Source organism: Salvelinus fontinalis, chromosome 27, assembly GCF_029448725.1.
Source record: "Salvelinus fontinalis isolate EN_2023a chromosome 27, ASM2944872v1, whole genome shotgun sequence".
Classification (NCBI taxonomy): Eukaryota; Metazoa; Chordata; class Actinopteri; order Salmoniformes; family Salmonidae; genus Salvelinus; species Salvelinus fontinalis.
In genome coordinates this window covers 5,285,475-5,312,560 of record NC_074691.1, presented here as the reverse complement: position 1 = coordinate 5,312,560, position 27,086 = coordinate 5,285,475, and the positions used below count along the sequence as shown (strand labels likewise).

Here is a 27,086-nt window from a genome sequence, read left to right as displayed (position 1 = left end):
ACCAAGGCCTTTCTCCCCCGATTGCTCAGTTTGGCCGGGCGGCCAGCTCTAGGAAGAGCCTTGGTGGTTCCAAACTTCTTCCATTTAAGAATGATGTAGGCCACTGTGTTCTTGGGGACATTCAAGGCTACAGAAATGTTTTGATATTCTTCCCCAGAAAACCTTCGGTTTTGATTATCTGGCCACTGTCTACAAATGCTCAGCTTTTTGCATTTGTGGCACGTAACCAATGCAAGTCAATATCCCTGATAATCCCATTTTTGCCTGTCATGTTCAAATCATCTACACAATCAAAACCAATATGCATTTTTGTTATTTGGGTAAATTATTCCTTTAATCATGGTCTCTAGATGGACGATATTGTGACACCCGCTAGGACCAGTCTTGGCCACCCCTGGTGTAGGTGCCAAGGAATGGGTCTCAAGATCCAACATGGTGGACATAATGCATAAAACATCATATGTAACCGTTATATTGTATGCTCTCTTTTCTTTCCAGATCCAACATGGCACTTGCCAGCAAGTCCATGCCTGGCTCCACTATCGGCCTCACTCAGGGGTTTGATGACTACACTCTCTACAGCAACCTTTCAGATGACGAGCTGATGCAGCTGGCTATCGAACGCAGCCTTAGTGATCGCCACAATGCCACTTCACTGGGTGAAGCCAGCAAGACCTCCACAGCTCTAGGCAGAGGAACAGTCCAGTTCAGGTCAAATCCACCCACAACTACACCGAACCCATCAAATCCACCTACGGAGGACCCAAGCCATAGGCCGCCTACTGCCAACCCACCTGACGCGTATGTGCCAGCTGAAAAGACCCTTCATTGTTTTTCATGACCCACTTTGGGTTTTGGGCCCCCCTTTATATGAAGTTGTAGGCTACAGATGTATGGCATAATACATGTATCAAATGTATTGGCATAATACATGTATTTATTTTTGACCTTTATTTTATTTAACTAGGCAAGTCAGTTAAGAACAAATTCTTATTTACAATGACGGCCTACCGGGGAACAGTGGGTTAACTGCCTTGTTAAGGGGCAGAACGACAGATGTTTACCTTGTCAGCTCAGGGATTCGATCCAGCAACCTTTCGGTTACTGGCCCAACGCTCTGACCACTAGGCTACCTGCCGCCCCGTAGCACTATAACTGTCCTTATTACGTACCTTATCTATAGTTACAGTGTAGAAAAGAAAAGCTTTCTCTGATTTATTATATGGATCCTGTCAGTAATGTGTGTCTATGTATCGCTATACAGACATCTCCTTCAAAGCAAATGTAGTATACGTTTCCAGAGTTATACAACCTTTGGTGGGGTTTGGCCATTCGATTTCATATGTAGGTTACAGACTTCATAAGTATGCATGAGTGACGGTTTCCTCAAATAAATGACTTGACTCGTGCAGTGTTTACTTAATGATGTAGGATCTTCATTTGATCATTCTTTTTTGGGGGAGAATTCCTGCGCTGAATGAAATGCAAATGAGCTTTGTGATTTACATAAATTCACTGAAAATCCACACTGACACAGTTATATTAACAGTACTGCACTTTTCATGTGGCCTAATTTTGACCAGCTAATAGCCTAACCACCATCAACAACATTGTGGATTAAACATTGAAATCCTCTTGCTGCAGGATTATTTTGCTGCAACAATACCAGTCAAATAAACGTGACTGATAGTGACTCGATAGTTTTTCACAAAAACTTGGTGGTACCAGGGTTTAAAAAAAGATAACTTTTTAGTGCCCTGCAACTGTGCATGTTGGATATCAACTATGCACATGCATTACGCCTACCACTTAGAAATGCACTTGAGCAGTGGATTGTGATAGTGGACAATTACTTTAGATGGCTGTACTGTGTTCATTGATACAGAGCTTTCCATAGTACGCATGTCAGCAATGAAAGTTTAAGGATTCAACTATTTCACTTTGAAGAAACACAATGTACAATTAGATTAAGGTCCCACCATATTACTTTCATTTATTTGATGTAAACATTTGCATAAAATGTGACTGTCAACTAATTATATCTCACCGTTCCTGTAGCAGGAGAAGGACATGTGAAGAAAGGAGGAAATGTGGAGACATTGTGGTGACTCATTTTGTAACTGGCAATGGAAAGCGCATGCTGGCATATCACAGAGGCGATGGCTCCGTTCAGCACGTGCCAGACAAAGAAAAGTAAGTCTGTCCTTTCACAGAGGGTATTTAGCAACACATGTTGCCTTCACACCAAGACATGAACACTTCAGGATATGTAATAACGTTTCTATAATATGTGATGACATTTGTTGTACTTTGTACATCATTTATCCACGTTAAAAACCTGTTGGGATACCTGCTGGCATTTCCACCACTTTTCAACCTCACGTGCATTATCTCCAGCAACATACCAAAGTGTCCATACAGTATGTGAAAACGATGCATATCTTTTACACTACAGAACAAAGTAAAGAAGAAAGGTCCTACAAATTGCAATTTGATCACTTTAAAAGTGAACAACAATGCGGTTTTCAAAACCTGCAACGTTTCTAGCCAGGGGAGGACATTTTCCTGCTCACCACGTGATCATAGTCGTTGAAAATCACTACATTTAAAAATGTTTTTTACTTTTGATGACATCATCAAATTGCACTTTTTTTTAATGGTAGATTTTTAATCACAGTGCCATTTTCACATATATAGACAATGTTATGGTTTTGGAAATAATAAATGAGGTTGAAAAGTGGTCATTCGCAACTTAAGTAACCAATGTCTTTCCAACACCATAAACCCTAACTAAGGATGTGTGTATTTCATTTTAATCCACTTTCCATAACTCAAAGATAGCAAATTGATAAAACATTCACTAATTGAGTTTGAGAATGTTCTGGATTGTCCCTTTAAAGGACTGCGAGATTCTGGCAATTAAGCCGTTTCTCTACTTAGCCAGAGTCAGATGAACTCGTGGATATCATTTTATGTCTCTATGTGCATTATGAAGGATGCTAGAGGTAGTTTTGCGAGCCATTGCTAACTAGCATTAGCGCAATGACTGGACGTCTACAGGTACAGTAGCATATGTTAGCTATTCTATAGTTTATGTGAACTAGGGAAAAAGGCAAGTGGATGATGATGGGTATGTTTGCCTAGTAGGGAACAGGAACCTATTGTGAAAGCCATCCTGAATGGTGATGTGACTACGGTACGAGCTATGGCTAGAAACGGCGAGAATAACATACTGCGGCCTGACAAGTATGGATGGATCCCGCTGCACGAGGCTGCATATTATGGCCAAGACCAGTGTGTCAGAGTCCTTCTTGCAGGTAAATGCAATTCAAAACCCCATAGATGTACTGTACATGCATAGTGAGTGATTCCTTGTACATTTAGTACAGTCATTCTTTGGATCATTGGTTGTTGTCCGTTTTTGTAAGACTGGTATCTTTATATTTTATAGTCCCATTTAAGCTGGTACTTACCTGTTATTTACTGGGAATGTGTGTATTGGTAACAATGGACATTTTGTAGTCTCATGTCAAGGAATTTAACAATTGATTACAATAGCAGTCCATACCAAATGGTACACCCATTTTACCAAGTAATTACCAAGTATTTTACAATTTTACCAAGTAAATGCCAGCTAAATAGCAGACTGTCAAATACAGTGTAAAATAAAGTATATCCTAGTATTCTTCTTTCCACTTTTCAAGCTCAACCTAGTGTGATTAACAAGTGCGACCTGAAAGGCCGGACCGCTCTCATCTTGGCGGTGGAAAGGGAAAAGGTGGCCTGTGTAGAGGCACTTCTGGAGATGGGGGCTGACCCAGACATTGCCAACAAGGAGAGAGAGAGCCCCCTCTACAAAGGTAAAACATTTGCCTTTAAGACCTACTAAGACCTACAATATCTACCAACCCCTTTGTTATTATCCTTTTACTTTAAGAGTAGTAAGTCATAGGCTACTGATAGTGAAATAACTTGTTGGGTAGCAAGATCAGAACACTGTGAGAAAATTTAGCTGAAAAACTTGACCTTCATGTATTCAACATGAAGGGGGGAGCACAAGCGGGGAGCACTAGTGAACAAGGGCATGCTTCAGGAGAAAGGAGAGGTTATTGGGAGACAGGGATGGCTTGATATAAGAAATACAGCTACACCCAAAATCTGCCATTTACAGATTGCCTCTCCCAGTATCCTCTCAAGCTGTCTTGAGCACCCCAGGAAAAAGTCTTCCCATATAACTGCTGTCTGTCAATCTTTGACATTTTCCGCAGCTTGTGAAATGGACAATGCCGAGATTGTGGTCATGCTTCTGAATCACGGTGCTGTGGTGAACAAATACTCCACCCAGGGCTGGACAGATCTCCTAGAGGCTGTGAGCCGCAACAACGTTGAGATCTGTGAGATGTTAGTCCGGAACGGGGCTAAGCTCAGCCCAACCAACATGTACGGTATCACACCACTTTCTACTGCAGCCCAGAGTGGACATGTGGAAACACTTCGATTTCTTATTAAACACGGTATGGGTATGACTTTCCCCTGGAAAAGAGGATGAATTCTGTAGGACAAATGGCATTACACTGAATTGAGACTGTCCCCAGACCACATACAGCTGTTGTGGAGCTCTAACCATGGATAGTTTTTTTACTTTCTAACTGTACATTGTTCTGAATATGTTCTAGGTGCTGATGTCAATAGCGAGGCAAGTGATGGGTCCACAGCTCTGTATGAGGCGGCTAAGAATGGCCATGAGGACATTGTGGAGATTCTTCTTTCTCAGAAAGCTGACGCCAACAAAGTGGGCAAGAAAGGACTTCTGCCACTACATATCGCTGCCCAACAAGGAAATGATGGGTAGGTGCAATCAGCTTAAATTGCCTTGAAACATGGTTTGATTACAAATATCCCTGCACACCCTTAACACTAGAACCACTGGGCTTCTTAACCTCCAAGTACTCGCTAAAGAAAGCACTGTTGGTCATCCTCTTTAGCCTACGTATCAGATTCATCTACTGTGTTGTTATTAGTTTTAGAGGTGTATTTGTAATCGTATCTGTAAATTGACAGTTGATACTCATGATCAGAAAAAGCTTAAGTGTTTTATTATGCCTAAGTAACTGTGTGCTTCAATCTATAGCTAGAAGACTCCTAAAATCTCTTAGCGCACGGATCCAGCTAGCGGGATCAAATTCGACAACATCCGGTGAAATCAGAGCGCGCCAAATTCAAAATACAAAATCGTAATATTAAACATTCATAAAAATACAAGTGTCATACATGATTCTTTAGCTTAGATTCTTGGTAATCGAACCGCATTGTCCGATTTACAATAGGCTTTACGGCGAAAGCATAGCATTCGATTATCTGAGGACAGCGCCCCACAACAACATATGTTTTCAAACCAGCACAGGCGTCACAAAATCATAAATAGCAAAAAAATAAATCACTTTTGAAGATCTTCCTCTGCTTGCAATCCCAAGGGTCTCAGCTACACAATGAATGGTCGTTTTGTTCGATACATACCTTCTTTATATCCCAAAAAGTCAGTTTAGTAGGCGTCATTAAGTTCAGTAATCCACCAGTTCAACACGAAGACAAAGAAGTCCCAAAAGTTAACGGTAAAGTTCGTCCAAACAAGTCAAACGACGTTTCTAATTAATCCTCAGGTCGTTCACGTGCGCAAAGAGACTACTTTTGACTTAGTGCTCCCCTTGGATAAACTACTATTCCTCGTTGGTTTTTCTAAAAGCAAGCCTGAAACCATGTATAAAGACTGTTGACATCTAATGGAAGCCATAGGAACTGCAATCTGGGAAGCGGAAGTCATAGTTTTCAATAGCTTCACATTTGAAGTGGCTGGGAGCTAAAAAAAATAATATTTATGGATGGATTTTCCTCTGGTTTTTGCCTGCCATATCAGTTCTGTTATACTCACTGACATTATTTTAACCTCATAGTTTTAGAAACTTCAGAGTGTTTTCTATCCAATTATACGAATTATATGCATATCCTAGCTTCTGGGCCTGAGTAACAGGCAGTTTACTTTGGGCACTTCAGACAGACGGAAATTCAGAAAACTAGACCGTGCGCTGAAAGCTTGAACTAATAACACACACATTATGGTATTTTTCTTGTCTATATTGAATACATCAATTAAACATTCACAGTGTAGGTTGGAAAAAGAATGTGAACTCCGAGGCTAATGACTTCTCCAAAAGCTAATTGGAGTCAGCTAACCTGGAGTCCTATCAATGAGACGAGATTGGAAATGTTGGTTAGAGCTGCCTTTCCCTATAATAAACACTCACAAAATGTGAGTTTGCTATTCACAAGAAGCATTGCCTGATGTGAACCATGCCTCGAACAAAAGACATCTCAGAAGACCTACGATTAAGAATTGTTGACTTGCATAAAGCTGGAAAGGGTTACAGAAGTATCACTAAAAGCCTTGATGTTATCAGTCCACGGTAAGACAAATTGTCCGTAAATAGAGAAAGTTCAGCACTGTTGCTACTATCCTTAAGAGTGGCCATCCTGCAAAGATGGCAAGAGCACAGCGCAGAATGCTCAATGAGGTTAAGAAGAATCCTAGAGCGTCAGCTAAAGACTTACAGAAATCTCTGGAACATGCTAACATCTCTGTTGACGAGTCTACGATACATCAAACATTAAACAAGAATGGTGTTCAGGGGAGGACACCACGGAAGAAGCCACCACTGTCAAAAAAAAACATTGCTGCCCATCTGAAATTTTCAAAAGTGCACCTGGATGTTTCACAGCCCTACTGGCAACCGATTGAGATGCTGTGACATGACCTCGAGAGCAGTTCACGCCAGACATCCCAAGAATATTGCTTTACTGAAACAGTTTTTTAAAGAAGAATGGTCCAAAATTCCTCTTTACCGTGTGCATGTCTGATCCACAACTACGGAAAACTTTGTTTGAGGTTATGGCTGCCAAAGAGGGTCAACCAGTTATTAAATCTAAGGGTTCACATACTTTTCCCAACCTGCACTGTTAATGTTTACACAGTGTGTTCAGTAAAGACCTGAAAACGTATAATTGTTTGTGTGACAATAGTTTAAGCAGAATGTGTTTGTTGTGACCAAGATGAAGATCAGATCAAATGTTATGACCAATTAATGCAGAAATCCAGGTATTTCCAAAGGGTTTACATACTTTTTCTTGCTACTGTAAGTGCTGCCTGTCTTTCCAGTGGTCTACTTGGTGTGTGAACTGATGCCTTCTCATAATTTGCAGATAGTTGTTGATCAAGGGGCAGGCTCATTTGCGACTTGTTTTGGTAATCAGTGGCTGTACTGGAGAGGGAGAGGTTTCATCTTTTTTCTGAGTGTACATAACCAGCTTCTCATGCTCCATCTCAGCGTGCTTCATTCTATAGCTAGAGAACTCCTGATATCTCCATGAGTGAGAAGTAAACATTTTGTGTCTTTATTTGTTGTGGTCTATTACTGTCTTTATGCTAGCTAGGGCCATCTACTTTAAGTGCTGCCTGTTTTCCCAATGGCCTACTTGGTGTGTGAACTGCTGATGGCTCATTATTTGCAGATAGTTACTAACACATCAACCAGGATCAAGGGGCAAGGTAATTTGTGACTTATTTTGGTGATCACTGGCTGGTAATCACCTCTCCTAGGCAATCAGCAATTAGTGTTAGTTTTTCAGTCTCTCCTGGTTTCTCAATGGCAGCTGTAAGCGGGGGTCGTGTCAGTGGCGGTTTTGTCAGAACGGTCGTTGTTTTGCGACAAGTTATTCGAGGAAGGCTCCACATCACTCTCACTTGAGTATCTTACCTATTTATTTACAGATTGTCATTTTTCCCTTTTGTAGCTTTGTCAACTATTTGTTTGCTATACCTGTTTGCACCTCTTCCTGTAGGATTTACAGACGCTCCTCACCCGTTGGCTGCAAACCTTCTAATTTAGTGTACCCTGAGCGCACAACCCATGTGGAATTCCGCTGGGTCTCTGGCAGCGCTTGGAACTGCCATTCCACGATCAAAAACGGCGAGTTCATCTTAGTCTATGCTGCCCTTCAATCCCTCGACTTTTGACCCAGACGGAGACATGGATCACCCCAGAGAACACTGCTACTCCAGCTTCTCTTTCTTCATCTATGTTTTCTGTCATAGTCCGAAAGCGTCTGGTCGTCGCGGTGGTGGCACAGGTCTACTCGTTCCTCCTGAGTGGAGATTTTCTTTTCTCCCCCTCTCACCTGTCCATCTCCTCATTTGAATTCCATGCTGTCCCTGTCTCTTGTCCACTCAAGCTTAACATTGTCATCTATCACCCACCTGGTGCACTTGGAGAATTCCTCAATGAGCTTGATGCCTTGATAGGCTAATTTCCTGAAGATGGCTCACCTGTCTGCGTACTTGGCGACTTCAACTTTCTGATGTCTGTCTTCGGTTCAATCGTTTTCAACTCTCTCTTACCCCTCCTTGCCTCATTTGACCTCACCCTGTTCCAATCTCTTTCCGCGTCCTATGACTCGCACTTTCCTCCCGGCCGGTCCGGCCCTCCCTTCCTGCTCCGTGGTTGAGTGACTCATTGCGAGCTTACAGAACAGGGCTGCGGGCAGCTGAGCATAAATGGAGGTAAACTTCACTTCAATAGGACCTATAATCCTTTCCCTCCCTTCTGCCTCTAACCCTAGGAAACTCTTTTCCACCTTTTCCTCTGTCCTTAATCCTCCACCCCTCCCTCCTCCTTCCTCCCAGACCGTCTCTGGAGACCTTTTCCCATTCCTTACTTCCCTCATCAACTCATCCCTGACCACTGGATGCGTCCCCTCTAACTTCAAAATGGCCCGAGTTGCTCCCCTCAAGGAAACCAACACACGTCAAACTATAGACCTGTATCCCCCTCTTTATTTTCTTTCCAAAACACTTGAGCATGCGGTCTCTGATCTTTCTCATTATCTCTCTCAGAACGATCTTCTTGACCCTAACCAGTCAGGCTTCAAGACGTGTCACTCAACCGAGACTGCTCTTCTCTGTGTCACTAGAGGCATTCCACATTACCAAAGCTGAATCCCTCTCCTCTGTTATCATCATCCTAGATCGATCTGCTGCTTTTGACACCATGAACCATCATATCCTCCTCTCAGTGCAGAGAGGATGGAGAGGAAGATCTGATGGTTCACCTGGTAGACGGTGACTACCAAGAGTATGCAAAGGGTGGCTACTTTGAAGAATCTAAAATATATTTTGATTTGTTTAACACCATTTTTTGGGGGGGGGAACTCCATAGTTTTGATGTCTTCACTGTTATTCTACAATGTAGAAAATAGTACAAATAAAGAAACCCTTGTATGAGTAGGTGTGTGTAAACTTTTGAATGGTACAGTATTTGTGAAATTTATTTTGCTTTCAGAATGGACCCAATACATGTAATCTATGCACCCAAATTGCAAATGGTGGACGCTTTTTCCATGGTTCATTTTCATGCCAGCAAAGTGCTTAATATTAGGAAAGTTGCGAAATATAGTAGGCCTATAGAAAGCTGATGGGATCCTCCTCTTTATAATAGAGGCCATCACTCTGTTTTTTCACGCAATTGCATAGCCTATAGGAATGTTGCGCAACATGAGCTCATGGGGCTCTCATGAAGTGTTTGATTAGATTTTCGATTACATTTGATTTCAGTGGTTTGAGGGACAATAGCGTGCTGAGTACCAAGCAGTTAGCAAGTTTGGTAGGCTACTAATGACCATCAGCAGCATCCAAGCTTGGGGAAGCCTAATTACTGTGACTAAACGCTCACATGGAATTTGACTGCCTTCATGACTCGTGACGGCGGGTGTGGTGGTAATATGGTTACCACAACAGCCCTACCCAAGCTATAGGCTTCTTTAGGGCTGAACCTGCCGTGTTTGTACAATTTGTATAATGTTCAATATTAGCCACCATCAGTAATACTCACATTTTATTTTAGCATCATTCCATTTCGTTAACCTTTCTTTCCTCTGTCACGTCCTTGTAAATTCTTCCTGAGGGACGCTAGCATTAGTAGATCATAGTAGGCTAACGTTGTGCAACAATTTGGGACATGTTCACAGTAACTGGACCATTGTCATACAGTTCCATGATTAGTGAGAATTAGGGTAGATTTATAGGATTATTGTTCAACCTCTATTGTACACTTTTTTTCTTTTTTCCACCTTCCAATATTGTATGGGTTTAACTTGAATATGACAACTTTCAGGATGAATCGAACCACTGACTTTGTACTCTTCAACACGCACTGAGTGTACAAAACATTAGGAACACCTGCTATTTCCATGACGAACTGACCAGGTGAAAGCTACGATCCCTTATTCAGTGTAGATGAAGGTGAGACAGGTTAAAGAAGGATTTTTAAGCCTTGATACAATTGAGACATGGATTTTTTTTGTCAAATACTTCCTAACCCAAAAAATAGATAAATAATATACAACATCTTAAATGATATACAAGATCACAATATTTTTAAATCTACCGGTTGGTGCTGAAATGGAGACAAATATGCAGATGGCTTTCATTAATTTCACTATATTTTGACCCCGTTCTCTCAACGTATTCTATTGAGTCTGTGGTACACCATATTTAAAATAATGTCTTAAGTTAAAGGTACTGAAAACCCCAATGAATGAAAACTGAGGGTTTTCAATGGTTTAATTACATTTTTTCAGAGCGAGCAAGGTAACCACACCTACAGAGTGCATTACGGAACTTAATACTGAGAAGTGCATAGGAAAGGCATGTGTCAGAAAGATATAATTTCCTAAGTCCTATGTCTCTTCTTATTCATACTGCACATGTACTCCCAAGATCTCCTTGACTTTAACAATTGAATGCATTCCAACTGTGGAGTTGAGGCGCTGTCATTGACTGTTGAAATGTGAGCTATGAGCATGAGCAGCCCGTCATTGCAAGAAGGCTATTTTCTTAGAAGTAGTCTCCTTTATTACAAATTTAGAAGCATAACTCTGCCAAAATTGGTCTGATTACAACAAGCGATGCATTATTTTGTGGTCAAATTCTGAGTTTTTGCTCCCACAAAGGATACATTCGTGGCAACCGCTCATGTCATGGCCGTCTTTGTCATCATGGCCAATAATAATACCATTATTGTACTTTCCCCCACCTTCTTTCTATCCTGTACTCTACCCTACCTTCTAGTTTTACTTTTCTGAATCTGACTTCCCTTTTACTTGCACCTTTTCTCCGCACCTCAAAAGAAAAGTTAAAGGGACTCTCAGCCAATGAAAATGCTGCTGTAATCATTCAGTTCGTAGAGCACATGATACGAAATGCTAGTCATGCATAAACATTTAGTCGGACCTGTGACAAATATTCTAGACACACTGAAACCAATCTGTGAAGAAATGTATTGTTCCAACTAGAATATGAACCCCTTGTGTCCGGCCTTTGTGGTGGGCTTTATTTGTGGAGACTTTGACCCCTTATTCCGGTTGGAGGATTCCCGCAATCAGGGAGGGAATTCTCCATCTTGGAATATTCCGATTTCTGAAAGACGTGGGAACTTTGGGAAAGTTTTAGGGGGAAATTGCAACCCTAGCCCTTAATCCTCAACTCTGGGCAACCCCTAATTTCCCCTGTGTGATTTTCTATTTCAGTATTGTGTCGTTGCTGATCAAAGCCACCAGCAAGTCCAGAGTGAAACGCAGTGGCATCAGTCCCCTCCACCTGGCCGCCGAGTACAACTGGGACGAAGTCCTGGAGGTCCTGATCAAGGCCGGCTACGACGTCAATGCCATGCTGTCGGAGGAGCGCTCCATGATGTATGCGGACCATCGTAGAACAGCGCTCTACTTCGCCGTCGCCAACGGCAACGTGGACACGACCACCGTGCTTCTAGAAGCCGGTGCCAACCCAAACCTGGACACATTCAACCCGCTACTTGTGGCCATGAGGCAAGGTAGTATCGAATTGGTCACTTTGCTGGTGGAGCACATGGCCAACGTCAATGCCTATGTCCCCACTCACCCCACCTCATTCCCGGCCACCGTCATGTTCAGTATGAAGTATCTGTCCATGCTGAAGTATCTGATGGACAACGGCTGCGATGCCCTCTCCTGTTTTAGTTGCACTTACAGCAGTGGTCCACACCCACCCCTTCAGGAGACCTCTGAGAGAGATGACTTGCGCTACAATACCGATATGCGCAGAAATACCGGGGAACCTGTTCAGGTAAATAGAATATGAGTGGAATGTTTAGTATGTGCGTGTGTAATATTTTCACATACAGTAGGGTACATTTCTTTAGGGATCCCTTGATAAAGATGACAATAGAAGACTGTATGAAATAAATAATCCTGAGCTCTCTTGTATGCTAAAAAATATATATATTAATTGTATACTAATGCAATTGCTCAGAAATACATTTTGTATAACAAGCAATAAAAAAACTCAAAAGGATAGCGGTCAAAATGATTGGATCCCCTGTTTTCAAGACTCCGGACCCTCCCTTTGGAAACACTGAGCCTTTTTCTCAAATGTTTTATGAGATTGGAGAACACATAGAGAGGGGTCTTGGACCATTCCTCCATACAGAAACTTTTCAGATCCCTGATATCCTTCATCTGCGCTTATGGGATTGTCCTCTTCCATCCAAACCATAAGGGTTCCAGTCCAGAGACTGAGATGGCCATTGCAAAATGTTTATTTGTGGATTTGTATGTGTGCTTGGAGTTATTGTATTGCTGGAATGTCCACTTTTGGCTTCCAAATTCAGCCTCCTGGCAGAGGCAACCAGGTTTTTGGCAAAAATGTCCTGGTACTCAGTAAAGTTCACACCGTTGACCTTAACAAGGGCACCAGGACCAGTGGAAGCAAATAGCCCCATTGGATCTACCACCATATTTTAAAGTAGGTATGGGGTTATTTTCTGCATATGCTTCTTTCTTTCAAACACAAAACCCACCACTGGTGTGCGTGGCCAAAGAGCTCTATTTTCATGTTATCTGACGATAGAATCAGTTTCAATCCAAGTGGAGTAAAAAAAAAACTTGTTTAATAAAATACAACTGCAAGTTTGTTCACCCCCTTTGCTATGAAGCCGCTAAATAAGATTTGGTGCAACCAATTACCTTTAATAAGTCACATAATTAGTTAAATACAGTCTACCTGTGTGCAATCTCAGTGTCAAATGATCTGTCACATGATCTCAGTATATATACACCTGTTCTGAAAGGTTCCAGAGTCTGCAACGCCACTAAGCAAGGGGCACCACCAAGAAAGCGGCACCATGAAGACCAAGGAGCTCTCCAAACAGGTCAGGGACAAAGTTGTGGAGAAGTACAGATCAGAGTTGGGTTCTAAAAAAAGATACGAAACTTTGAACATCCCACGGAGCATCATTAAATCCATTATTGAAAAATTGAAAGAATATGGCACCACAACAAACCTGCCAAGAGAGGGCCGCCCACCAAAACTCACGGACCAGGCAAGGAGGGCATTAATCAGAGAGGCAACAAAGAGACCAAAGATAACCCTGAAGGAGCTGCAAAGCTCCACCGTGGAGATTGGAGTATCTGTCCATAGAACCACTTTAAACTGTACACTCCACAGAGCTGGGCTTCACGGAAGAGTGTCCAGAAAAAAGTCATTGCTTCAAGAAAAAAAATAAGCAAACACATTTGGTGTTCTCCAAAAGGCTTGTGGGAGACTCCCCAAACATATAGAAGTAGGTACTCTGGTCAGATGAGAATAAAATGTAGCTTTTTGACCATCAAGAAAAACGCTATGTCTGGCGCAAACCCAACACCTCACATCACCCCAAGAAAACCATCCTCACAGTGAAGCATGGTGGTGTCAGCATCAAGCTGTGGGGATGTTTTTCATCGGCAGGGACTGGGAAACTTGTCAAAATTGAAAGAATGATGGATGGCGCTAAATACAGGGAAATTCTTGAGGGAAACCTGTTTCAGGCTTCCAGAAATTTGAGACTGGGATGGAAGTTCACCTTCCATTAGGACAATGATCCTAAGCATAATGCTTAAGCAACACTCGAGTGGTTTAAGGGGAAACATTTAAATTCAAAACCCAGACCCAGTTTTCCGTTATTAATTTTTTCGGTCTTATTTCTTGTTTCACAATAAAAAAAAATACTTTGCATCTTCAAAGTGTGTTGCATGCTGTGTAAATCAAATGATACAAACCCCCCCCAAAATACACTTTCATTCCAGGTTGTAAGGCAACAAAATAGGAAAAATGCCAAGGGGGATGAATACTTTCGCAAGCCACTGTATTTAAATATTAGGACAAGCAATGTCAGAGTGACATTGACTAAATACAGTAGAATAGAATTCAGTATATACATCGGAGTTGAGTAAAGCAGAATGTAATGATGAAAAGCGTGCCCAAATTAAACTGCCTGCTACTCAGGCCCAGAAGATACAATATGAATATAATTAGTAGGTTTGGATAGAAAACCCTCTAAAGTTTCCAAAACTGTTAAAATAATGTCTGTGAGTATAACAGAACTGATATGGCAGGCGAAAACCCCAGGAAAATCCAACCAGGAAGTACTATTATTTTGAAAGGCTGTTTTTCCATTGAAAGCCTATCCACCATACAAAGACTTAGGACCCAGTTCACAAGCTCTGTGTCTTCCTCTACATGTGGCCAGTCTTTAGGCATTGTTTCAGAATTTTACTCTGAAAAATGAGGGAGAAACAGCACTTTCAATCAGTGGCCAGTGGAAATTTCCATTCATCAGCCATGCGCCTGATCGGGAACGAGCCTTTCTTGTTTCTCCTTTCCTTTTGACGAAGCTTTTGTCTGGTTGAAATATTATTTATTATTTATAACAAAAACAACCGGAGGATTGATTTTAAACATTGTTTGGCATGTTTCTACTAACTTTTATTGTACTTAAAAAATACTTTTCGTCTGGACTTGACCATTGTGTCCTCCTCCCAGAGTGCTAAGAACCTTGGCGTGATCCTGGACAACACCCTGTCGTTCTCAACTAACATCAAGGCGGTGACCCGTTCCTGTAGGTTCATGCTCTACAACATTCGCAGAGTACGACCCTGCCTCACGCAGGAAGCGGCGCAGGTCCTAATCCAGGCACTTGTCATCTCCCGTCTGGATTACTGCAACTCGCTGTTGGCTGGGCTCCCTGCCTGTGCCATTAAACCCCTACAACTTATCCAGAACGCCGCAGCCCGTCTGGTGTTCAACTTTCCCAAGTTCTCTCACGTCACCCCGCTCCTCCGCTCTCTCCACTGGCTTCCAGTTGAAGCTCGCATCCGCTACAAGACCATGGTGCTTGCCTACGGAGCTGTGAGGGGAACGGCACCTCCGTACCTTCAGGCTCTGATCAGGCCCTACACCCAAACAAGGGCACTGCGTTCATCCACCTCTGGCCTGCTCGCCTCCCTACCTCTGAGGAAGTACAGTTCCCGCTCAGCCCAGTCAAAACTGTTCGCTGCTCTGGCACCCCAATGGTGGAACAAACTCCCTCACGACGCCAGGTCAGCGGAGTCAATCACCACCTTCCGGAGACACCTGAAACCCCACCTCTTTAAGGAATACCTAGGATAGGATAAAGTAATCCTTCTAACCCCCCCCTTAAAAGAGTTAGATGCACTATTGTAAAGTGGTTGTTCCACTGGATATCATAAGGTGAATGCACCAATTTGTAAGTCGCTCTGGATAAGAGCGTCTGCTAAATGACTTAAATGTAAATGTAAATGTAATGTAAATGACTTAGCAGACCTTAAGCATTCGGATTACTGAACAAAACGCGCAAACAAAAAGGAGGTTTTTGGTCATAAAGAGGGACATTATCTAACAAAACTAACATTTATTGTCTAACATGGAGACCTGGGAGTGCCACCAGATGAAGATAATCAAAGGTAAGAGATTCATTTTAATGCTATTTCTAACATTTGTGACACTCTCCTTGGCTGGAAAATGGCTGTATGGGTTTCTGTGGCTAGGTGCTGACCTAACATAATCGCAAAGTGTGCTTTCTCCGTAAAGCCTTTTTGAAATCTGACACAGCGGTTGCATTAAGGAGAAGTTTATCTTTATTGGTATGTTTAACACTTGTATCGTTTATCAATGTTTATGATGAGTATTTCTGTAATTTGATGTGGCTCTCTACACTTTCACCGGATGTTTGACAATGCATTTCTGACCATAACGCGCCAATGTAAACTGAGATTTTTGGATAGAAATATGAACTTTATCGAACAAAACATACATGTATTGTGTAACATGAAGTCCTATGAGTGCCATCTGATGACGATCATCAAAGGTTAGTGATGAATTTAGTCGCAGTTTCTGACTTGTGAGCCCTCTCCTTGGCTGGAAAATGGCTGTATGGACTAGGTGCTGACCTAACATAATCGCATGGTGTGCTTTCGCAGTAAAGCCTTTTTGAAATCGGACACTGTGGTTGGATTTACAAGAAGTTTATCTTTAAAATGGTGGATAATACTTTTTGTAATTTTGGGATTTCTGTTTTGAATTTGGCGCCCTGCAATTTCACTGGCTGTTGTCGGGACGCTAGCGTCCCACCTCGAGAGATAGAAACTGTTTTTCACATCTAGAGATAGAAACTGTTTTTCAGTCTCTCGGGCCCAGCTTTGATGCACATGTACTGACCTCACCTTCTGGATGACAGTGGGGTGAACAGGCCTTGGCTCAGATGGTTGATATCCTTTGATCTTTTTGGCCTTCCTGTGACATCGGGTATTTGTAGGTGTACTGGAGGGCAGGCAGTGTGATGCATTGGACAGACCGTACCACCCTCTGGAGAGCCCTGCGGTTGTGGGTGGTGCAGTTGCTGTCCCAGGCGGTGATACAGCCCGACATGATGCTCTCAATTATTCATCTGTAAAAGTTTCTGAGGGTCTTATGGGCCAATCCGAATTTCTTCAGCCTCCTGAGTTTGAAGAGGCGCTGTTGCGCCTTTTTCACCACACTCTCTGTGTGGGTGGACCATTTCAGATTATCATTGAAGTGTAGGCCGAGAAACAAAGCTTTCCACGTTCTCCACTGCTGTCCCGTCGATGTGGATAGGGGCGTGCTCCACGTGCTGTTTCCTGAAGTGCCCGATCAGCTCCTTAGTTTTGACATTGAGTGAGGTTATTTTCCTGGCCCCACTGTGCCAGGGCCCTCACCTCCTCCGTGTAGGCTGTCTCGTCATTGTTGGTGATCAGGCCTACTACTGTTGTGTCATCTGCAAACTTGATGATTGAGTTGGAGGCGTGCGTGGCCACGCAGTCGTGGGGGCTGAACAAGCAGCCATGTATTGTGTTGAGGATCAGCGAAGTTGAGGTGTTGTTTCCTACCTTCACCACCTGGGGGCGGCCACTCAGGAAGTCCAGGACCCAGATGCACAGGGTGGGGTTCAGACCCAGGGTCCCAAGCTTAATGATGAGTTTGGATGGCACTATGGTGTTGAAGGCTGAGCTATAGTCAATGAAGAGCATTCTGACATAGGTATTCCTCTTGTCCAGATGGGGCAGGGCAGTGTGATGGCGATTGCATCGCCTGTGGATCTATTGCGGTGGTAAGTAAATTGAAGTTGGTCTATTGGTGTAAGGTAGAGGTGACATGATCCTTAACTAGCCTCTCAAAGCACTTCATGATGACAAGTGAGTGCTACGGGGCGATCGTTATTTAATTCAGATACCTTTGTTTCTGTACCCAAGGAGAGCAATGGTGGACATTTTGAAGCAAGTGGGGACAGGAGACTGGGATAGGGAGAGATTGAATATGTCCGTTAACACTCCAGCCAGCTAGTCTGCACATGCTCTGAGGACACGGCTTGGGATGTCATCTGGGCCGGCAGCCTTGCGAGGGTTAACACGCCTAAATGTCTTACTCACATCGGCCACGGAGAACTAGAGCCCACAGTCCTTGGGAGCGGGCCACGTCGGTGGCACTGTGTTATCCTCAAAGCGAGCAAAGAAGGTGTTTAGCTTGTCTGGGAGCAAGATGTTGGTGTCTGCGACGTGGCTGGTTTTCCCTTTGTAATCCGTGATTCTGTAGACCCTGGCACATATGTCTCGTGCCTGATCTGTTGAATTGTGACTCCACTTTGTCTCTATACTGTCGTTTTTGTCAGAGAATAACTACACTATTTGTATTCGGCCATATTCCCAGTCACCTTACCATGGTTTAATGCGGTGGTTCGCACTTTCAGTTTGCTTGATTATCCATGGTTTCTGGTTTGGGTAAGTTTTAATAGTCACTGTGGGAACAACATCCCCTATACACTTCCTGGTGAACTCAGTCACCGTGTCCGTGCAATGTTATTTTCAGAGGCTACCCGGAACATATCCCAGTCTGCGTGATCAAAACAATCGTTGATTGCGATTGGTCAGACCAGCATTGAATAGTCCTTAGCACTGGTACTTCCTGTTTTGAGTTTCTGCCTATAGGAAGGGAGGACCAAAATGGAGTCGTGATCTGATTTTCCGAAGGGAGGGCAGGGGAGGAACTTGTAGGCATCTTGAAAAGGCGGGTAGCAGTGATCTAGTGTTTTCCCTTAGCGAATACTACAGTCAATGATAGGACTTCGGTAGCGTTTTCCTCAAATTTACTTTGAAAAAATCCCCAGCTACAATAAATGTTCATCGGGATATGTGGTTTCCAGTTTGCATAAAATCCAGTGTAGTTCCTTGAGGGCCGTTGTGGTATCGGCTTGAGGGGGAATATACACGGCTGTAACAATAACTGAAGAGAATTCTCTTGGGAGGTAATACGGCCGTCATTTGATTCGGAGGTATTCTAGATTGGGTGAACAAAGGACTTGAGTTTCTGTATGTTATCCATGAGTAGGTAATCATGAAGCATACACCCCCGCTTTTCTTCTTCCCTGAGTTATTTCTTCCTGTCTGCACGATGAACTGGGTACCCAGCTGGCCGACTGGATGGAGACAGTATATTCCCAGAGAGCCATGATTCCGTGAAACAGTATGTTACGGTCCCTGATGTCTCTCTGGAAGGAGATCCTCGCCCTGAGCTCGTCTACTTTATTGTCCAGAGACTGAACATTAGCGAGTGGTGTGCAAGCCTCCTGAGTCCGACTAGAAGTCCATGCCGAATACCTCTTCTCCAACAGCGGTGACTTCGAGCAGCCTCTGGGATACGTTTAATTGCCTTGGGGGTACGAACAAAGCATCCAATTCAGTAAAATCATATTCCTGGTTGCAATTCTGGTGAGTTACCGCCGCTCTTATATTCAAAAGTTGTTTCCGGCTGTATGTAATAACAAAAAAACGTTCTGGGTTAATAATGTAAGAAATAACACACACAAAAAAACTGCAAAATTGCTTAGGAGCTAGAAGCAGAACTACCATGTCTGTCTGCGCCATCTTACTTTCTATACAGGAACCGAGTGCCACTTTTTTTCTTTATTTTCCTGTTGAAGTGTCCTTTGGTAAGGAATGTTTTTTTGGATTTACTATGTAACAATGTTTACCTACACTGTAATCACCAATGTAACTGTCATGATGTTATGTTAGCACATAGGTATTTAGGACACTTCTTACACTTCTTGTAAAGTGAGGACTATTGCTTTTTGTGTTTCCATCATTAGTTTTGTGAGATAATCTCTACTCGGGCAATAAGCCGCTGGGCAGGACCCATCATAGACGTACTCCTGGATTACGTTGGCCAGGTGAAACTCTGCTCCAGACTTACTGAACACCTAGATAGCTTCAAGAACTGGGAAGTCATCAAGGAGAAAGCAAGTGAGTGTCCCCGGCTTCCAAACAGACGCACATATGCATACATACTGTAGATACACACCTACACATATTACACAACAGAAGGTAGCATTTGGTGTAGGGGTACAGTATGCGTGGTTGATAACTAGGGTTCAATACCAGCATGTTACAGTGGTGCCGTGACCTGAATCCCAGAGCTAATCTCTAGCCAGCTGGCAGGCGTGTATTTTGCATGGGGGGGGGGGTCATTTTCCCACCGTAAAGCACCAGGCATCTATTTTATAATTGATTCCCCGCCACCAATTATGCTTTTGGCTGGGCCCCATCCTCAGAGGCAATGGTTTGTGAAGGGAAAAAAGTTGAGGAAGGCTTGTAAGGAGAGAAGAGAAATGCTCCTCTCTTTCTCGATCTCTTTTTTTTCTTCTTTTTTGAGGGTGGATCAGCTTTAATATTACGGGTAGATTGTTGCTTCCATCATGCAATTGTCTGCATCATTTCCAGTCCCCCATATATTTTGGGGATATATGTATTGTACATAGACATTTTTAGAATATATACTGTACATTTTTAGAATATATATATATATATATATATATATATATATACACATTTTTAGAATATACCTTCCTTTATTATTCCCCGCAAACCCTTCCCCAATTGGAGTAAACTAATAAACAATAACACCTAGGCTTCTACTTCCGGATTATACATACTATACACATTTTACAGACACAATCTATTTTACAATAGTTATATTTAGTATGTTTTTAGTCCTGGCCTTCCTCTATTTCTGCTGTCCATCCAGTTTGATTTTATGTTTGCCATATATTTTTAACTGTGCTATTTCACAACATTTCTGAACCTATATACATTTTACAGACCCCGTATGTCTTACATTGGTTATCTTCAGCTCCATTCAACCCCTCCCATCTATCTCTTAACATTTCTATTTGCCATATATTTTTCAACTGTGCTGTGATGCTACTGAACCTGCTAGATCGAATGCCCGAGCTGACAAGTTAAAAAAATCTGTCGTTCTGCCCCTGTTCCTAGTCCGTCATTGTAAATAAGAATTAGTTCTTAACTGACTTGCCTAGTTAAATAAAATCAATCAAATAAAATAAAAAACGTTTATATTCTCATAGTTTCTAAAGATGGTAAATTAAAGGTAACATTTTTTGCTAAAATAATTATTAATTGATTTTGACTATTCAAATCACCCTACACGTGGACAGTACCAAAATAACAAACCCTCAAAACTGTGAGCAAACTTGGGGAAAAATAGTACAGTCAAATTGAACATGGTAAATTCAAAGACACGAATAAGAATTATATAGAAAATTATATTTTTTTCAAATGGAGAAAGTTTCTATTGCGAAGCAACGAAATGCGATTCATACGTGTGAGCGCACTTTTTTTTAAACAAGGGATAATTGGTAACGGTTATATTGGGATACATTTTGAGAGTTCAAAGACAACTTTGGTAGTATTGTAAACCTTAAAATATGTGGTTTCTTGTAGGTTACAGAATCCGAGAAGGGTTGCTTCTCTGAACCTCATGTAGTAGACTCAAGCAAGGCTGTTTCTCCAAGTGCAGCCTGCCCTGCCTGTCTCCCAGACTCTGACCAGCAGCCTATCCTTATTTATGTTCAGAAAACAAATTTGAAGGCCAGAATTGTGGGGGGCAGCACTAATCATGTTTATGCAACCTAATAGTGACCCTTAGAATACTTCCAGAGCCAATTGTGTTCCACCATGATGAAAGGGGGTTATGAAAAATGTTGGGAAGCACTGATCTACCTAATGATTAGCACAAATGTAAATGGCCAACCCATGATTTGGCCTATTTTGTTTATAGTCAGTATGCTGCATCAGTTAGGCACAGCTGATAAAGCTAATTGCTAAATAACACACCAGCCTGATAATATGGACCAGTATGTTGTTCGGCTCATTTCTGGAGGGGAAATGTATATTTTAGACAGTGTCAGCATCATTTTATTTTCACTCATTTTGGAGAACAAAAGTCACCAGAACTGACTTTCTCGCAGTCGTTCAGTTGTGGTTGGGTTGCTATCGAAAAGTATTCGGACCCCTTGACTTTTTCCACATTTTGTTAGGTTCCAGCCCTATTCTAAAATTGATTAAAGGGGGGGGGGGGGGGGAGGAAACGTATTCATCTACACACAAAACCCTACAATGACAAAGCACAAACATGTTTCTGTTTTGCTAATTTATAAAAAAAAAAATAACTAATATCAGATTGACAGAATTATTCAAATGCTAAACTCAGTACTTTGTTGAAGCTCCATTGACAGCCTCAAGTCTTCTTGGGTATGACGCTACAAGCTTGGCACACCTGTATTTGGGGAGTTTCTCCCATTCTTCTCAGCAGATCCTCTCAAGCTCTGTTAGGTTGGATGGGGAGCATTGCTGCACAGCTATTTTCCGGTCTCTCCAGAGAAGTTCAATCGGGTTCAAGTCCGGGCTCTGGCTGGGCCACTCAAGAACATTCAGAGACTTGTCCCGAAACCACTCCTATATTGTCTTGGCTGTGTTATTAGGGTCGTTGTCCTGTTGGAAGGTCAACCTTCGCCCCAGTTTGAGGTTATCGTCAAGGATCTCTCTGTACTTTTCTCCGTTTACCTTTGCCTCGATCCTGACTAGTTTGCCAGTCCTAGCCTCTGAAAAACATCCCCACAGCATGATGCTGCCACAACCATGCTTCACTGTAGGGATGTGCCAGGTTTCCTCCAGATGTGATGCTTGGCAATCAAGCCAAAGAGTTCAATCTTGGTTTCATCAAACCAGAGAATCTTGTTTGTCATGGTCTGAGAGTCTTTTAGGTGCCTTTTGCTAAACTCATAGCGGGCTGTCATGTGCCTTTTTACTGGGAGTGGCTTCCGTCTGGCCATTCGACCATAAAGGCCTGATTGGTGGAGTGCTGCAGAGAAGGTTTTCCTTCTGGAAGGTTCTCCCAGCTCCAAAGAAGAACTCTGGAGCTCTGTCAGAGTGACCATCGGATTCTTGGTCACTTCCCTGACCAAGTCCCTTCTCCCCCTGATTGCTCAGTTTGGCCCGGCTGCCAGCTCTAGGAAGAGTCTTGGTTGTTTCAAACTTCTTCCATTTAAGAACGATGGAGGCCACTGTGTTCTTGGGGACCTTCAACGCTGCAGAATTTTTTTGGGTAACCTTTCCCAGATCTGTGCCTCGACACAATCCTGTCTCAGAGCTCTACTGACAATTCCTTTGTCCTCATGGCTTGGTTTTTGCTCTGACTTACACTGTCAACTGTAGGACCTAATATAGACAGGTGTTTAACTTTCCAAATCATGTCCAATAAATTGAATTTACCACAGGTGGACTCCAAGTTGTCGAAACATCAAGGATGATCAATGGAAACAGGATGCACCCGAGCTCAATTTCTACTCTCATAGCAAATGGTCTGAATACTCATGTAAATAAGATATTTTTGTTTTTAATACATTTGCAAAAATATCTCAACATGTTTTTGCTTTGTCACTATGGGATATTGTGTGTAGATTGCTAAGGAGTTTTTTTTATTTAATCCATTTTAAAATAAGGCTGTAACGTAACAAAATGTGGAAAAACTCATGGGGTCTGAATACTTTCCCGAAGACCAAATTATCAGGAATGTTTTGGATGTGTTTTTCCCTACGAAATTTTCCAGGAACAAGCATTTCAGTTTATTTATTTATATATTAAATCTCCAGGGGGAGCATGTCCCCAGACTCCCCTGGAAGGGTGTTGACCCCCCCCCCCCCCAATATGCAACACAAAGTTACGCCCTTGGCTGCTGTGATGAGGGGGGGGGGGGGGATGTCATGTACGCACGCACACAATGCACTGCCCAAACGGGCACTTATTTGGAGTGACTTGTGCACATGTTATATGTATATACTCTCTATACTGTATACAAACATATACTACCTCATTACCATATGTTGCCATTGTCTTCCAGCGCCACCACGTCCACTAATGCACCTGTGCAGGTTGAAGATCCGCCAGAAAGTTGGAATCCACAGACTGAGGTGCATCAACAAACTGCCCCTCCCACAACGACTGATCAAGTACCTCAACCATGAATAGTGCAACCAAGAACAGTTTGGTGAATACTAATGTGTAAAATCACAGTCAAAGTAAGAGACAACAGAGGGAATACAGCACAAAATCGCTTCACATATTCATTGTTTTTAGTGTAATATTTGAGCAATAATATAGAGTAGAGTGCGTTGAACCTAGAGTTCACAATTAAACTTTAAGACCAGACTAAGGTAGACTTACCAAAGTTGGTAAATGTGCGCTTGCACTTCATGAGGGTGCCAAATGACTTCACAGAGGATGGATCCATGGATGAAGTTCTGTTGACACCACCATTCCTCTTGCCCTCTAGCATTGGAATGAACTACTACTGTACCACATAACCCAATCTAGTGCATTATTCATGCAATGTACTGTCCATGTTATGATGACTCACATTTTACAACATATAATAATCTACAATGTTGTCTCTTGGATTGTTAAATTACATTATGATCATTAATTGGATTGTGAATTATCACAAACATCCATATGGTAGAGGCAGCTGTTTTAGTCTTGAAATAGGTCTATAACAAGCTATTCTGTATCCATGACTGAACTGCATTGGTCAGTATTAAAAACCTTGTATGTAATTGCAAAACCTGTGAAGGCAATGGAAAATACTTGCCAACAATGTTGATTGACAGATGAACACACAAGCACAAGCCCGCCTTTTCTGTAGAATTCATCACTTGATCTGTAAGACGTGTGGGAATCTGGTTCCACTTCTAGCACAGTGGTCAACTCTGTCCAAACTGAGAAACGCCACAGAAGATGACTTTGTTAGACTGAGGTGCTATCTTTAGCTCACAGCTCATTTTAACTGTGTAGTGAAAACTCAAAGGCATAGAGGGGGTGGATCTTTTGAGAAGTATTTCTTACTCTAACCTAAGAAAATATGCTATTTAATAAATATACATGCATTTTGATTTATTGTTTGTAAAGCCTGCTCTGATTTTCCCCAGTGAATTTTGCAGATGGTTACAGGCTACATTGATATGACATTGCTGCTGCTTGGTGTTACTTGAGTGTAAAAAGTATCTATTCAAAGTTCACATTTATATATATATGGACTGTTATGTGCAAAATCCTAATTATGCTGCACGAAAAGTAAATGTAGAGATTATCATTATTTGAATGACAAGTCATCATTGAGCTATAATCCATCTATGATGATGCCGCAATTAGCCCTACTCTATCTTCATACACCAAATGATTGTTGTTTGCATTGCACCTGTTTCCCATTTTCCTAAAATGAAAATTCCACCACTTTTCAGCCTCATATTTAGCACAGGTTCTACATTCTGAAGATTAACCCTTGCGTGGGTTAACGTTTTCAATGTTTACTAAAAGGAAAAATTATACAATTAATACTTTTTCCACCTGAGACTCATTGGCTTTGGCTCATTTTCTGTGAAGAACACATTTTCATTGAGTGCACACTGCATCCCCCTACACATTTAAATTGCATATGTGGTGTTTGGGTCCACTGGACTGGGTAATAAAAGTGTAGTTGGAAACAAGTAAAATGTAACAAAAAGGTTTGCTATGTGCCCTCACTCTGTATTCCTCCTCCCTAGGCCTGCTGTTTCAACATAGCACCAAGAACCTGTCTGTCTCTGCCTGTCTCCCGCTTTTCTCGCGCTCTTTACCCTTTGTAGTGTGTGAAACTACACAATGTCTTGCGGGAACTTGCACGATGTTATTACAATACATTATTTCGATACATTGTAAAAATGTATTTTCCCACACTATCCCTGCCAGGTACAAATTGGGGGAGGGACACACAAAAAGATTGCGTTGCATGTGTGGCTCAGAGGGCCTTACAAATCTTTTTTGCAAAGAGAGAAGCTAGTGTGGAAGGAGCGTTTTCCACTTTGTGTCACATTCGTCGTATGGAGGAAGAGAGGAGGACCAAGGCGCAGCGTGATACGAATACATTCTTCTTATTTATTTACCGAAACGAAGAACACTAAACACACTATCAAAATAACCAACGAACGTAACGCTATATAATCAATAAGTGCAGACACAGGCAACTTACACATAGACAATAACCCACGAAATACCCAACGGAATATGGCTGCCTAAATATGGTTCCCAATCAGAGACAACAATAAACAGCTGCCTCTAATTGAGAACCAATCTAGGCAACCATAGACATACAAACACCTAGACAAGTTAAACACCCCATAAACATACAAAACCCCTAGACAAGACAAAACACATACATCCCCCATGTCACACCCTGACTTAACCAAAATAATAAAGAAAACACAGATAACTAAGGTCAGGGCGTGACAGTAACCCCCCCCCCCCCCCCCCCCCCCAAAGGTGCGGACTCCGGCCGCAAAACCTGACACAGAAGGGGAGGTCCGGGTGGGCCTTCTTACGGCGGCGGCTCGGGTGCGGGACGTGGACCCCACTCCACCATAGTCATTACCCGCTTTGGTGGCGCCTCTGGAGCGGGGACCCTTGCAGCGAGTCCCTGACTGAAGACCATCGTAGAGGGCGCCACTGGACGGAGGGGCAGCTCCGGACTGAGGGGCAGCTCCGGACTGAGGGGCAGCTCCGGACTGAGGGGCAGCTCCGGACTGAGGGGCAGCTCCGGACTGAGGGGCAGCTCCGGACTGAGGGGCAACTCCGGACTGAGGGGTAGCTCCGGACTGAGGGGCAGCTCCGGACAGACGGGCAGCTCCGGACTGAAAGGCAGCTCCGGACTGGCGGGCGGCTCTGGCAGCTCCTGACTGGCGGGCGGCTCTGGCAGCTCCTGACTGGCGGGCGGCTCTGGAAGCTCCTGACTGGCGGGCGGCTCTGGCAGCTCCTGACTGGCGGGCGGCTCTGGCAGCTCCTGACTGGCGGGCGGCTCTGGCGGCTCCTGACTGGCGGGCGGCTCTGGCGGCTCCTGACTGGCGGGCGGCTCTGGCGGCTCCTGGCTGGCGGGCGGCTCTAGCGGCTCCTGACTGGCGGGCGGCTCTGGCGGCTCCTGACTGACGGACGGCTCTAGTGGCTCAGGACAGACGGGCGGCTGACGGCTCATGACAGACGGGCGGCTCAGGCGGCGCTGGACAGACGGGCAGCTCAGGCGGCGCTGGACAGACGGGCAGCACAGGCGGCGCTGGACAGACGGGCAGCACAGGCGGCGCTGGACAGACGGGCAGCACAGGCGGCGCTGGACAGACGGGCAGCTCAGGCGGCGCTGGACAGACGGGCAGCTCAGACGGCGCTGAACAGACGGGCAGCTCAGGCGGCGCTGGACAGATGGGCAGCTCAGGCGG

General features: G+C 43.3%; 1 protein-coding gene across 3 annotated transcripts; it reads left to right on the top strand.

The window, feature by feature from the left end:
• Positions 1-502: 502 nt before the first annotated feature.
• Positions 503-25,197, top strand: LOC129824901 (ankyrin repeat and SOCS box protein 2-like). 3 transcript variants are annotated; one of them, XM_055884459.1, is made up of 9 exons: positions 503-801; positions 2,062-2,193; positions 3,145-3,317; positions 3,705-3,860; positions 4,269-4,514; positions 4,677-4,848; positions 11,635-12,208; positions 19,581-19,734; positions 23,690-25,197. In XM_055884459.1, exons 1-9 carry the CDS (start codon positions 506-508, stop codon positions 23,815-23,817), a joined length of 2,031 nt encoding a protein of 676 aa, XP_055740434.1. In that variant the 5' UTR covers positions 503-505; the 3' UTR covers positions 23,818-25,197. The 3 variants fall into 3 exon arrangements, with proteins under 3 accessions (XP_055740434.1, XP_055740433.1, XP_055740432.1); XM_055884458.1 differs by having other exon boundaries at positions 2,059-2,193; positions 3,148-3,317; XM_055884457.1 differs by having other exon boundaries at positions 2,059-2,193.
• The last annotated feature ends 1,889 nt before the right edge of the window (positions 25,198-27,086 follow it).